Below are 15,012 nucleotides of genomic sequence, written 5' to 3'. Positions count from 1 at the left end.
TTTGCACATGCACACTGGGTGCCTAACACAGAGACATTTTGTAAAAGTTCTGTGTTCCCCCAGAAATTCTCTGTCTCTCTCTGCTCCCAAGATGGATAGAAGTAATATTCGAGTCCTATCAATTCTGCAAACATGTATTTATTTTATACAATTATAGCTTCAATTACTTCTCTAAAGCAATATCATTTGGAAAAAACACTGATAATTACCTATTAGCTGCATTCCCTTGCATGAGTCTTAAACCAATGTAGGTTTGTTGTGCCTCAGAAGCATGAGCAGGTTTTTCCTCTCAACAATGGAAAAGGTAGCTATAGATACCTTTAAAACCTTTGATAATATAGAAAATAGGTTTCTCCTGTATCTAGCACCACAACTAACTAATACCATTAAACCCACTTACCAACCCTCTACAGCTAAGGTTAGAATAAATGGCTATGAATCCAAATTCATTTAAAAAATCTAGAGGTACTAAGAAGGCATGCCCCACTGCCCTATTATTATTTGTCCTCACTATGCGACCTTTGGCAGCAGTGATAATAGTTAATGTAATGCCATTATTAAAGGTCTTAAAATAAAGGGGAAAGAACACCTAATTAATTTATGGTTATGGAAATTATGGTTATTATGCTGTTTGACCCATTAGCTGCAGCTCCCCACTTAAAACAACTATTTGGAAACTATCAAAAAGTGGCAGGTTTGCAAATTATAATAAAACTGCATTTTATAGCATTCCTCCACTTAAAATACACAATATAATAAAACGGGGATTAAAAGTTCAAATTCGCTTGAAATGCCTTTGATTTTAGAGCTCAATATACACTTAGTATACAACCCTTATAATGAAAATAAGGGTAGGGGGAGGTATGATATGGGAAGTGGGGCAGGACAGGTAAAGGGCACACTGCACAGGCAGTGACTGTAAGAAAACTAAAATATTTTTAAAAGTAGCAAAATTTCAGCTTATCAGTTTTAGGGAAAACCCTGACTGCGAAAATCTCCCCCCCCCTCCCCTTGGCCCAACTGATTTGCTAATCAGGCTTGTTCTGGATGTAGTGGAGTCTACTCAGACTGCTTGTCTATGGTCAGTGGTAGTTCTCATCCTGAGGCTAGGGGAATTAGTGCAAACACACAGTCCCTTGTCTTGTCTTGGGCCCTGGTACTGCTGGGATTAAGAATACGCTGTACGTCGGTGAAAATGGACACGGCTGCCAAGATGAGCAAGCACTGGAAGTGAGGAGGCTGGTGTGAGGCATTTCCATTTCTGCTGTCTCTGGGTGCCTGCCAGCCAGCCAGAGTCTTATGAGCCTTCCAAATGATAGCTTCCTTCCTCTCAAGTGTTGGGACCATCCCATTCTCCTGCCTGCTGTGCTTTCTTTGGGGATCTGGCACAGGTGCCTGTCTTACACAATCCTTGACTGGTTGGGTTTCTTTCCTTGCCAGTATTTTCTTCTGACTCTCCGGTCTGCTGTTGGATGACTCCTGATTGCAGCAACCTGTCTTGTCAGCATTATTGAGATCAGACACTAAAAAAAATAAAGTTCTTCAAAGAGATTTTCTTTTCTGTATCTACTTTCGCATCTGATTTGCTGCAGCCTTTTGCTTTATTTATTCAGAACCCTGTAAACTTGTTTTGCTTCTAATAAAAATGCATCCTGATGCACATAAAATGTTTCCTGTAAATTAATGCTGAAATTCTTCAGTCATCCCCAGGTGGTTGATGCAGCATATAGAGTGATCACTTCATTTGCTGCTATTTTGGGCTGTGCCTTCAGTGAGCCTCATAGAAGCAGCTACTCTCACAGCCTTAGTAGTTGAGATAGATAGGTGGAGCCATGGAGTCAGGACAGCTGTTGAAGCTTGGGTGGGTGTGGCAAACCAGGTGCTGAATTAAGCAGAGGATCAGGAGAGACAGAGACACAGGCTGGTTCTGTGTATAGTTTATGGTCATAGCTCTCTCCACTGTCATGCATACCTCTGACCTCCAGATTAGATTTTTGTGGTGCATTTGCTGTGCGACTGCGTTGCAGATAGCATATAAACTTTGGTCTGCAGTGTACTTTCCTGTTTATTAGCTGGTGTTAGGTGATCCAAATGCAAACTACAGAAGCCTATGCTCTGGTTTACAAGCCCCAAGCCTAGTGTTAGTAAAGCTCCTTTCTGCAGGTATCTGCTGGGCGATTGAGTTCCTCATTGGAAACTAGGTTGCATAGCCAATCCAGCAGGCTTAATATTCAGTCCTGCTTTTTGCAAGGATTAGCTGCATGATCCAAGTTTCTCACAGGTTGTGCAGCCAATCCAGTAGACTTGAACTCACCACCTATCAGCTTATAGGTTGTGATTTCAACCCTTCTTTTTGTAGGGATTACCTGCACGATCAGGTTCCCCATGCAGTCAATCCAGCTGCATTTCTATGGTAGTCCCTTTGATTCTTGCAGCTATTAAGTTAATTAAATTATCTTCTATTACAGTGCATCATATTACAATGACACCAGTTGAGATGATAAATGAGAATGAATGCCTTGGAATTTGTTCTTCCGCCTGGTAAAATATTGTAAAATACTCTCATCTTAAAACATTTCATCTGTGAACTGCCATTCATGATACAATAAATAAATAAATAAACAAACCAAACAAACAAAAAGAATACTCAGAGGAGTCCAATTGAAATTGACATAAGAATGCTATTCTTGCTTTCCATGACATTTAAATATTATTTCATATTTTATTATGAAATATATTCTTTCATATTTTATTACTCGGTAGAACGCCCTCCCACCAGATCTCAAAGAGAAAAACAACTACCAGACTTTTAGAAGACATCTGAAGGCAGCCCTGTTTAGGGAAGCTTTTTAATGTTTAATAGATTATTGTATTTTCATATTCTGTTGAAAGCCGCCCAGAGTGGCTGGGGAAACCCAGCCAGCTGGGCGGGGTATAAACAATAAATTATTATTATTATTACTATTACTATTATTAGCTTCTATTTTTTATTCACAAGTAAGTACTTTCACTTGTATAAATCTCCCAGTTTTTTCACTAGATATTTATTTTCTTTTTTCTATGGTGCTTGTATCATGTCTGACATTATGTTGCACATTTGACTCCTAATATTATTTCTTTTCTTTCAGCTTATAACCAGGGCATTTTTCATAACATTTAATTTTCTGTAAACTTGAGCCTTGCAGCTGAATTCATGCGCATGTGGTATCACCCACATATATTGTGAATTTACAGTATTGTGAAATATTGTGACAGGGCCTTCTCAGTGGTGGTTTCCCATTCGTGGAATGCTCTCCCTGGTGAGGTGTGTTACTGACTTTTAGGAAGAAGTTAAAAGCAATCTTGTTTCCCCATGCAACCCTGAAATTACTGGTAAAACTGTGTTTTCTAAATGTTCCTAGAAAAACATGTTTAACTCTTTTTAGAATGCTTTTATACTACTCCAGGCTTCCTCAAACTTGGCCCTCCAGATGTTTTTGGCCTACAACTCCCATGATCCCTAGCTAGCAGGACCAGTGGTCAGGGATGATGGGAATTGTAGTCTCAAAACATCTGGAAGGCCAAGTTTGACGAAGCCTATACTATTCTATTTTGTTCTTAGGTTTGCTGCCTGGGGCTTCTCGAGGAGAAAGAGCAAGATATAAATAATAGAAAGGATACGTGTGAACTTTAGAATGGTTTCTGAAATTTTGCAACACACTTTTTTTCCTGTGACAGAAATTTGTATTGTGCTTCTCCATGCATTTTTCATGCACCCTCTTGTGTCTTGAAATCCGAGAACTTATTCCATGGAGTTTCCTAAAGTTAGTGCCTGCAGTTGAAACTGGGCCTGGTGTGTCCTTGCTGGGTCAGTAGAGAGACAAAAGACTTGTTGAATCTCTTCTTCTCTTCAGCTCATGAGAGATGCCTGAGTCTTGGGTTTCAATGGGAAACTTGCCATTCTTCCACTGACCTGGACTATTTTGAGCTGCAGGATTTGCAAACTTCAGAGAAATGTTGGCAGATCGCCAGAAAGAGGAGGGGCTTGCATGCCAGCTTCAGATACTGTGCTAGAAAACATGGAAGGAGGTAGCTTTTTGACACTAACTATACTGTCTTCGGTGAGATTTAGTCAGATGTGCCTCTGAGATATATATTATTTTTAAAAATCTAGTGTGAAAGAACAGGCAGGATTTGCTGTCTTCTGAGGCTGTTATTCTGCTACTGTATGCCCATTTTCTGTGTGTGGAGCAGGTAGATTTGGAAACCGGACCATGCAGGTGAGGATGACCTTGAAGGATTTCAAAGTCAGAGATGAAAGAACAAGACTACCTTGTCTTAAACAGGTAGCAGGGTATTGTTTTTCCTTTTTGTGATCGCACACCAGCTCTTGATGGAGCTTCCAGCAAGCATATACTTTACATTATTGTTTAAGAGGAAGTCTAGCCAAAGCGTTCTCCCAAAGAGTCAGTGGAAACATTGCTTGTAATTTTTTCTGTGCCATTCTGAGTGAAGCACTGTCCATTCAGGAAAGGAACTATAAAACACATGGGAAAAATCTGTACACCCACACTCACACACCATCAATCATTGGTAGATTTGGAATGTAATAAGTGATATAAGTGGATTCTTGAACTGGTTTTTTTATTGTAGTGTAGTAGCCTGTAGATAGCAGTGAGAGAGGAATTGCACTGCCACAGTAGCTGAAGGAACTTGAGTGCTCTTCACTTCTGACAGGAGCAACATCCTGGAACAGATGTCAGTGAGAGTGAACAGACAGCAGTGAACACAATGGCTGAAGTCATACTTCTCTTCATGTGGTGAAGGAATTTTCTCCTCATGGTCAATGCCATAATCATTCTACTTCAAAAAAAGACAGGTGAAATGGCACAATCTGGTATCGGTGTGCAGCTGCCCACTTCATTGGCATGGGGGCTGGCAGGCAAGGGAATGTGCTTGTGAAGAGAAACAACATTTTGGGTAACTGGGCCTGTGTCTCTAGATTGCTGCATGCAGTTTGGCCCTTTGTTTATGGGAAGAGGTTGCAAGAAGCCGGAGTTGCACTAGAAAAAGTGCAGGGGGAGGGGGAATAAAAAGAAGAATGTAGAAGCTGAGGTTGGGCATGTTTCTTGCAACCTTGGGTGTTAAGCTGATTTTCCATCCATCCATCCAATTATTCTAACACAGTGCATAGAAAATTATCCTGTACACCCACTTCACTGGGCTATGGTAGCAAAAGGAGTGATAGGACCAACACATCTGGATTCCCCGTAATCCAATGGATAGTGGTGGTGGTTTTTAAAAGTGGTGAGAAGTTCAATATGACTTTATCAAAGTGAGTTTTTCATCTTTATAGTGTTCAGCAACTGATCTGCTTGTTTGATGGGTTTCCAGATTGTAGAGGGCAAAGTAAAAGACAATTGGCCCTGGCAGTGCTTTCCTCAGTGCCCATCATGTGCTTTTGCCCAGCATCAGCGGCTGCTTCTGTCAACCAAGACAGCCAGTCTCAAAGTGCGATGCTGCCCATGTGTCTCCTTGGCACAAAAAACCTTGCAGAGGAAGTTGTAGCTATGCAGATAAATGCGGGTTGCTCTTGTTAATAAGCAGGCACCTCCCTGGACAGCTTTAGACTTCAAGGGGATGGGAGTGCATTTCAACAATGTGCATGTGGCAGAATTGGATGTGCCAAAGTGTTTCTTTTGGTGCTGACAAATGGCAAGTTGAGACAATAGTTCACGCCTTTCGATGTTGTAGCTGGTGTTGTACTCTGAGTAGACCCTTTAAAAACAATTGATAACCAACATGGATTTCCATTAATTTCTATAGAAATAATTTAGCTTGGGGCAAGCCTTAATTCCCCGCTTTAAACAAATAACACTCCGGACCTAAGCAAGGGCTGTCAACTATAGTGGCATAATAACTATGCTAACATAGTATTCTTTTTTCCTGTGGATCTAATATAGAAAAAACCCAGCAACCATTATCATATTTGTCAGGCAGATAAGATGTAAGATATCATCAACAACTTTAATTGATGACAGGCACTTGAATCATGAATTATTTGCAAATAGTTCCGTATTGGGTTGGGAGTGTCTTAGTGCTTTCGGTATTATTAGCATGCCTCCCATACAAGGGTTTCTATCTTCCCAGCAGGCTCTACAAGTCAAGGTGTGAGAGGCTAGTTGCCAGGTGAAGACTGAGGGAAGCGTTGGCTCCATCACCAAGCTGGGCACACGACAGAGGCTGGCAGCTGTTGACAGCTGCTGCGACATCCTGGAGCAGGAAGCTGACGTCAGCATGGATAACTCAGGTATAGCAGATGCACAAAACCTGCACCCGTCTTGGTTATCTGGGAAATACAGTCCGGGAGCCGATGAGGCATAGTGACTGGCGTTTTGGATTTGGACTGGGGAGGCCTGGTGGCAGATCTGTTTGGCCAGGAAGCATACTTGGAACCTTGGGGCAAGTCAGGAATTTTCTGTCTAAGCTCCCTGGCAGAATAAAACAGGATTGCTGCCATGTGTGCTACCCTAAACCCCAAAGAGGGAGACAGATTGGAACCCAATGTGTTAGTTAAATAGGTATTTAAAATGTAAATGTATTTGATTTGTAATCACTTTTTGATTGGAGTCCCCAAAGCAACATTAATAAAATATGACTTTTTAAAAAAGAGGAAAAAATGGATCCATATGGATATTGGAAACAAATACTGTACAGTAATTAATTTAAAGAGGAAGCAAAACACAGAAACCAAGAGAAGCAAACACACCTTCCACATGTGGAGACTGGAGACTGTTTAGTTCCTTGGAACATGGGTGGGGAGGACAAAAAGTGGGTGGAGTTTTGAGCGGGGCCAGAACCCGGAGCAGATCTGTGATAGTGTCTGTCTGTCTGCCGCCTCCTCCTCCTGGTGTTCTCTTGTAAGGCTTGCTATGTGCTTGCTATGGGGTTTGTTTGGAGGCAGGGGTCTGTATGGAAGGGGACAGTTCAGCTGAAGTAGGATTAGTTGTACAGTATAGCAATGTCTTTGTCTGCTTGCCTCTCTCTGATCATTAACATACACATCCCTGTTGATAGGATAAAAGCAGGGGTGTCTTCATGTAGATATTAATGCTGAGCCAGTGACTTATTGCAGGATTTGTCATAATAAGGGTTTAGTGTTGAGTTGGCAAAATCTATTCATCCTTTTGCTGTGAATCCTCACATAGGGTGTGGTGATCATCCCCCTCCCTCCCTGTCTCCTTAGCTTTTGGTTTTATGTTCATTGTCCCTTGATGGTGTATGTTGATTAGGAGGCAAGTGAGAAATGAGAGTGCTGAGAGGCTGTTTAGTTCTGACACTCTTTTGCAGGAACTATGTGTTTGGTCCTAAGATTGTTACAATCCAGATGAAAACAGTAGGAATGGTAAAACCCCTAATGTTGCTGTCTTTGAATTCTGGAAGTATTTCGCAGTAGTGTAACTGGCCATAATATCATTTCAAGATACTACTTTAAAAAGTACACTGTTTATCATATGAAAGAGAGAGAGACTATTTGAATGAGAGTTGATGTTGTTGGTTTAAAAAATTTTTTTTAACAACCCGAAACTTCCACAATTCACAATTTCCACAGTATTATTTTTTTGGGGGGGGGGGGTGTCAACAGATCAACTGGCTTTCTCTTCCCATGCCTTCTCATCTGAAAGGAAGGCCATCATTGCCCTATGAATTCTGTTGAAAGTTTCATGCTGTGCACTTGATATGCAGCTGCTTATTATTCGGAAAAGCCCATGTGCAAAAGGCAAAGGACATTCCATGTGAAGTTCGCAGTGGAAACTTGAACTCCAAACTATGTCAGCAGTGCACTACCAAAAACTAGTCTGAAACTGTGTCCCTTTGCTGGAGGGATTCAAGATGCTGTATGTGTGCAGACTTTGAGTCCCTTCTTTCAGGTTGAGCCATAGACCTTGTTCACACACCATGTAAAGCCATAAGCCATGGTTTGCTGTGCATAAGCAAATCACTCCTTCTCTCAGCATACTACACTGAGAGGAAACAAACCATGATCACTGGCTTAACTATGGGATACTGTGATGTGTGGGCTTCTTCCACCTATTTCACTCCCATTTTTGCTCCTCTGTTTTCTTTCAATGCTGAACTTGTGGTTTACTGGCCAAGGACTTTTTTTAAAGTAGATCTTCCAGCTGCACAAATTCCTTGTCAGACATGCCACAGCATAGAAGAAAAGCCAAATGAACACAAAGCATTCTTTTCTCCTATGTGCTGTGTTAGTGGTGGTTTCTCCACAGGAGTAAGTATTGATTATTTATTTATGAATTTGCCTTAGTGTAGTAAGTAACAGATGCAAAACCAGGAGTACTTGTTTACCCAAAGATGAAGGTGAAGAAGAATAAGAGGTTCTGGCCAAAAAGAAGGCATTTTAATATAGCTTGGCTAGTTTTGTTTTAAGTATGGAAACGGAGTGCATTCCATCCTTATATAATTTGTATACATGCTGCTCCTGACATTACCTATCATGTTGCGTCTTACTGCACCCTAAATACCCCTTGTTATTGAGCTCGCTCCAAAAGGAATAAATGATGCCAGGAGAGAGTTACAGTTCAGCTCTTCTGGCTTCCCTTTCTCTGGTCTTCTGAGCCTTAATTGCCTGAGCTTGCCCAGACATATCAGAGTGAGGAGGTGCTCCCTGTTTTGTGCTGATTTGGAAGTTGTAGCGAGTTCCATTTCTCCCCTTTGTGAGGCCTCACAACAAAGTGCTTCAGTGAAGGAGTGTGAGGAGAGCGTGTGCAGGGAAGAGAGCATTAAAGCAAGATGGCAACACGGCTATGACTAGGAGAGGAGGAGAGGACTGCAGGCAGAAAAGAGTGAGTGAGGGGCACGGGGTGGAGGGGGAAAGAATAAGTACCGGTAAGCAGAAAATGAGCTCCGCACAGAAGCTTATAAAGTGGAACTGGGTGGCATCTTCAGAAGATCCTTTGACTGAGACCAGATTGGTGAGGGCTGCTTGTCTGTTTCCTTATCAGACAGGATAGTAGTTAGAATGCCAGATGCGGATGTGGGAAGCCTCCATTCAAGTCTCCACCTATTATGCAAGCAGTTTTCTTCTTGACTTTTGGCTAGCCACTTTCTCTCTTACTGTAGCCTGTAGAGTGGTTGACGGGAAAGGCAGAGTAGAAATAAAAAGGTAGAATAAATGGCGTATGAGCATCAGAAAGAGTGTTGGATGAGCAGCTGGACATATTGAAATAGTTTATGCTTCTGCAGACATTGGCCTAAAAGTATTGGGGGGGGGGATGTTTTAACAAGCCAGCTACACCTGCTGCTTGATGTTTGTAGTGGGACTCATCCTTTTCCTTTTAATAGAACCACACAAGTGTAACATTTGCAAGGAGTTATTACTGTAATTATATTGGGTGCAGGACATACAATTAGGTGATGTGGAATGATGACTATGAGATGACCCCTCTAAAAAAGGCTGGCATACCAGTTGACAGCTCTGAATTTTGGCCTTGTTAGAGCCATTTCATTTTTATCCTTGAGGTCTGAAATGGACTTTAGATCCAGGTCAGGGTTGGTAAGACATGCATCAGTTTCCTCCCAGGTATTAGTTCCCAGGTTTTTCTCAGGTTCTCTTCTAGGCTCAGCACAGGCTATGGGAAATCATGAAATGATGGGTGGGTATGTCACCTGCTTAAGACATGTGCAGGGAAAGCAGCACAGGCTAATCCGCTGTTGCTATTTTGACTGGTTTTTAATTGGTGTGATTTTATCTTGATATTATTTGACTACCTGTCAGAAATTGAAGTGTTGTTACCTTTCACATCTCTCAGGATGATATATAATCTTACAATATACTGAATCAGACCCATGGATCCACCTGACTCCATACTGTCTGCACTGACTGGTAGTCATGCTCCATGATTTCACACAGGGGTATTCCTTGGTTTTTTGAGACTGGATGTGATGGCTGTTAATGAAGGCAGAGGTGAAGGTCTTGCCCTTGATTATCTATTTTCTGTATGCAAAAATTTATCTGTACTGACAGAAGGCACACACTAAATGCCTTATTGATTAATATTCAAGCCATGATCCTGTGATTACCTTAAATCAGTCAAAAAATAATTAAAATTTTGTAATTCCAGTCCTCAATAACAGTTCAATATTGATTCACCTGAATGTTTTACTTCTGTTTCTTTTACCAAACAACAACATGATCACTTTCAGGATGTTTTTACATATACTATGTGTATATGTAACTACCTAGACTATATTTTATATAGAAAGTCAGGGCAGAATGTCGGAAATAAATACAAGTATGAGCTCTACCAAAATGTTGCAGTGTACCCTTAGTGCTTGTTTGGTGTACAGTGCAACGTTCCTCTTCCAGGCATTAAGTTTTGTTGCTCTATTATTTTTTTCCTTGTCTTTATGCCTTCAGTATTCTGAAGCTCCCAGGGTTGATTGTTGTTATTTAAAGTCTTTTTAAGTTGCATGCTTGCATACTTTTTTTATTTTCTGGTGGCCCAGTTTTACCTATAAAGCAATTGGCACTTGACCATCCAAGTTTGTTCTTTGAGAGTATGATGTGCATTGAATGACATTTTGGTTGGCTGTATTGAGAGAAATGTTAAATTAACAAAAATATTAAATTAAATTAACAGATGCAACTTTCCCTAGCATATAAAGATTCAGAAGTGTAAAAAACTTCATCTATGTCTATCTGCATACAGCTGTTAACAGCTCAGGAGCTCTCCTTGGAAGCAAAGGAATGACCCTGCCTATAATGCACATTCACACCCACACCCCAGTTTAGAAGAGGGCATTAAGATGAATCCCTCCTCTGAAAGAGTACTATGTGTGCCTCATTTCAAACAGTCAAGGGCAGATTTGATGCTTTTCTCTTTTGGCCATTGCCTCCATTGTTAGGAGGCTGACCCAGATCTTTTGTCTCCAAACTTGAGTGTGCTATGGCTGCAGAAGTAATGGAGGAAGTTATGTAAGCTAATACATAATACAGTGGTACCTCGGTTTAAGTACACAATTGGTTCCGGAAGTCTGTACTTAACCTGAAGCGTACTTAACCTGGAGCGACTTTCCCATTGAAAGTAATGGGAAGTGGATTAATCCGTTCGAGACGGGTCCGTGGAGTACTCAACCTGAAGCGTACTTAACCCAAAGTATGAGTGTAATTGTTTCTGGAAGTCCGTACTTAACCTGAAGCGTACTTAACCTGAAGCGAACTTTCCCATTGAAAGTAATGGAAAGTGGATTAATCCATTCCAGATGGGTCCGCGGAGTACTTAAACTGAAAGTACTCAAACCGAAGCGTATTTAAACCAAGGTATGACTGTACATAATGCAAGACAAGGCCAGCTGCCCAGCATTGCTGCTTTTTGCCCTCTGACACCTCTTGGAGCTGCTGAACCTCTGGAGCAGCCTGGCTATCTGGCAGTGGGATTTGGGAGCTCTTTCCAGAGCTATGTGCCTGGTCCAAACACAAGTAGTACCTAGCACTAGCAGCAGAGACTTTAAGGGAACCCTGCAATGCCAACTTATTTTGAACAGCTGGTGCCAATAATATGCGGTGTAGCGGTGCTATCCTAAAGTTGTTGATCATATAACTATTTCTTAGATAGATATTTCTTAATCTGTCATTACATTAGCTGTTTATTTCTCATATGTAGTTGACCCCTTTTTGCTCTCCATTCTCTGCTCCTTTCACAAACCAACCAGCTGTTGGGTGGAGGGAGGGAGGGAGATAATATTTATTTTTAGTTGCCCACAGAACAACTTGGGTATTTTTCACTTTGCAGAATCATAGGTTCTGTCTTCTGTGTGTTCTTCTTTCTTCTTGCTTATGGTGACAGGAATTCAGACTGCTGTGAGTGAAGAGCTCCTCCACCTGGGGCACAGAGGCAGTGTGGTATTTATCTCTTCTCCATGCTTGTGTGGTCATTGTGTGCATCCCACTTGCCAAACTTCTTCAGGGAGTTTTGGGCAGCAAGAAGTGGTGATGTGGCATTTCTGTCTTCTCTGTCTTACTATGCCATCTCCCCAAGATGCGTACTTACGTCGCTGTGCTTGGAAAGCTGTTTCTCTGTGCTTTTCTGTAAGATCGGAGGCCATTATTTCCATGTGCGAATGAATAATGCTTTCTTAAAATATGAAACAACCCAGGCTTCACTCAGACATACTCATTTTTGTTAGGTAAAGATGGGAAGGTACAGTAGCTGTGCTTGTCCATTAAAATAATTCCAAAATCAAAACATTAGGATAACAATTTTTATTATGTCCCAACTAAAAAGTCACAAAGCGGTAATCATATTTTTACATTCTGCAGAGCTAGATATTTAGTAAAAGGAAAAAAGCTATTTGGGGGAGGGCGGGGAGAGAGAAAAACATTATGTCCTAGGGCATGTGGAAAAAGTTGTGAAGCCTGAATTTTGTAACAGTTCATTTGAAGTACAGTCTTACCTTGGATCCCAAACGCCCTGGACGTTTTGGCTCTCAAACGCCGCAAACCTGGAAGTGCTTGTTCCAGTTTGCGAACGTTCTTTTGCAACCCAAATGTCTGATGGGGCTTCTGTGGCTTCTGATTGGCTGCAGGAGCTTCCTGTAGCCAATCAGAAGCTGCGATTTGGTTTTCGAAAGTTTTGGAAGTCAAACGGACTTCCGGAATGGATTCTGTTTGACTTCCAAGTACGACCATACATGAATGGCTATGCAGACTTTGACTACCGGTACAGTCCTAACTAACTGCTTATCTGGGAGTAATCTCTATTGTACTTAGTAGGGCTTACTTTTGAGTAGACACGCATAGGGTTGCACAACATTAGGTGACTACTAGGGGCAAAGCAGATTTCAAATTTCCCCGCGGGCTGTAAGGACAAAGAGAGGACAATTCTCCATTTGAGAATATAAATTTGGACCCACCTTTTGGCAACTGCTGAGGGTAAATATCTAACATGCAAGGTAATTTTTCTTTGACTTCAGCAGCATCACAGCATTCTTTTCTTTGAGCAACATGCTAATGTTGGGCTTTGTTGGCTGTTGGCTCTGCCCAGAGTTTTGGTGGGAGAAATATCTCGTGGCCTGCGCACACCCACCAACAATCCTTCCTGCAATAGTGCTTGACGGGTGCATTTCATCTTGCATCAGAAGATCTTGCTTTGCAGTTTGTACTGTTCACGGCCCTTCATGGTGTAGCACTCCGCTTCATCACATGCTAATCTTCCCCTCATCTCATCCCTGCTGGCACCTGCTCTGCTTGATAATAATTTCCTGCTTTGTGGCAGAGGGAAGATTCTTCAGTGGGAAACGGCCCAGCTTGCCGGGGGCACGTCAGCTTCCCATGGTACAGAAGTTGGTGGACTCTTTGGCCCAGCTACAAGAGGAAAAGTTGCAGCTGCAGCAAGAGTTGTTGTTGCTGCAGGAAAAGCTTTCTGCGCAAGAGAGCAGCCAACTCAGTCAGACTGTACATCTGCAGAACCAGGTAAGTTGTCATTCAGGCTCCTTGTAGCAGGACAACATGCATCTCTGCTAGCTATTTTTCTGGGAGCAGCTTGTGGAATCCTTGCTTCATCCTGGATGGCATTCTAGATTAGTCGTCCCATCCCAGGATTTGTCTCAGGAAAGTAATTGTGTCATTATAGGACCTGCCCCCCCCCCCAAAATAATACTTGGAGAGACCATGCTGTTTGCTTGTGATACTTTTTTCTGCAAAAGCATTACTGGTGTGTAGTACTTATTTGAATTCCCTAGTAAGAAACTTTAGAATTGACCTTTAAGAGCACTTCACAATCTGCTCAGTATTTTGTTGTTGTTTAGTCGTTTAGTCGTGTCCGACTCTTCGTGACCCCATGGACCATAGCACGCCAGGCACTCCTGTCTTGCACTGCCTCCTGCAGTTTGGTCAAACTCATGTTCGTAGCTTCGAGAACACTGTCCAACCATCTTGTCCTCTGTCGTCCCCTTCTCCTAGTGCCCTCAATCTTTCCCAACATCAGGGTCTTTTCCAAGGATTCTTCTCTTCTCATGAGGTGGCCAAAGTATTGGAGCCTCAGCTTCACGATCTGTCCTTCCAGGGAGCACTCAGGGCTGATTTCCTTAAGAATGGATAGGTTTGATCTTCTAGCAGTCCATGGGCTCAGTATTTTACCATCCTGTATAAGTTCATGCCATCCACAAATTTGGATACTTGCAGTTTTAGAACAAGAATAAGAAGGATTAATCTTACCCTACCCCACTAAAAAGTAAACACCAAAACAGGCCAGAATCTTTCCACATCACAATTAAATTAAGATCCTTAAACAGTGACAAGTAATGTTTCCGCCCAGTGAGCTGACGGTGTTGGCTACAGGAGAGTTTTTCTGGGGAAAGCATTCCACAATTGGGGAGTCACCACTGAAAATGCCTTTTGAACTTGTTTTTTCAAAAAAAGACCCTTAGCACCCACTTTTTCAGTGTGGTTTTAAATAACCCTTTCTCTTTCCCTCACTCTCTCTTTTGGTGTGGTTTAAAGCTAACCTGCAAACTGTTTTGTACTGTTTCTGCTATGGAAAAATATTGGATTTATTCTTAATTATTCTATTATTTTAAATAAGCCACCTGTATAATTTTATTGATGGTTAGTCTTATAAATTTAAGAAACTTAATTGTCTAGTACATCTCTGTTTTCCTTCCAACGTGGAAGTGATGTGTATTTAAAGCTACCTTTCTGTGTTGGTAGACAGAAAGTCTGAAGGACCAACTCCTGGAGCAAGCACAGGAAATGAACAGGCTCCATTCCGTGTTGGTGAGCTACATAAGCTTCTTTGCACTGCTAACATCTCTGAAAAACTTTCTTCCATAATACATGTCTCATGAAAACATTTACATGTAGGCTAAACTATAAACAGAGGAAGTAACTGCTGTAGAACTCCTTTCTGAGTAGGAATGCATGTTAGGGCAACAATACGTATGTGTGTGTGTGTGTGTGTGTGTGTGTGTGTGTGTATACAGCAGGGGTCCCCAAACTACGGCCCCCGGGCCGGA

The 15,012-nt window shown here is 41.8% G+C and overlaps 1 protein-coding gene across 14 annotated transcripts in view; it reads left to right on the top strand.

Moving 5' to 3' along the window:
* Positions 1–15,012, top strand: part of KIFC3 (kinesin family member C3) — a 42,001-nt gene that overhangs the window by 9,296 nt on the left and 17,693 nt on the right. For 8 of the 14 annotated variants that reach the window (XM_035118659.2, XM_035118667.2, XM_035118666.2 and 5 more), the window contains exons 3-5: positions 6,133–6,289; positions 13,275–13,471; positions 14,708–14,773. In XM_035118659.2, coding sequence (XP_034974550.1) covers positions 6,277–6,289; positions 13,275–13,471; positions 14,708–14,773 — 276 coding nt within the window. In that variant the 5' untranslated portion in view covers positions 6,133–6,276. The other 6 variants (XM_060275906.1, XM_060275907.1, XM_035118669.2 and 3 more) reach the window with 5 other exon arrangements.

This window comes from Zootoca vivipara, chromosome 6 (genome assembly GCF_963506605.1).
Source record: "Zootoca vivipara chromosome 6, rZooViv1.1, whole genome shotgun sequence".
Classification (NCBI taxonomy): Eukaryota; Metazoa; Chordata; class Lepidosauria; order Squamata; family Lacertidae; genus Zootoca; species Zootoca vivipara.
The sequence above is the reverse complement of the archived record's forward strand: the minus strand, read 5'-3'. Positions and strand labels throughout refer to the sequence as shown.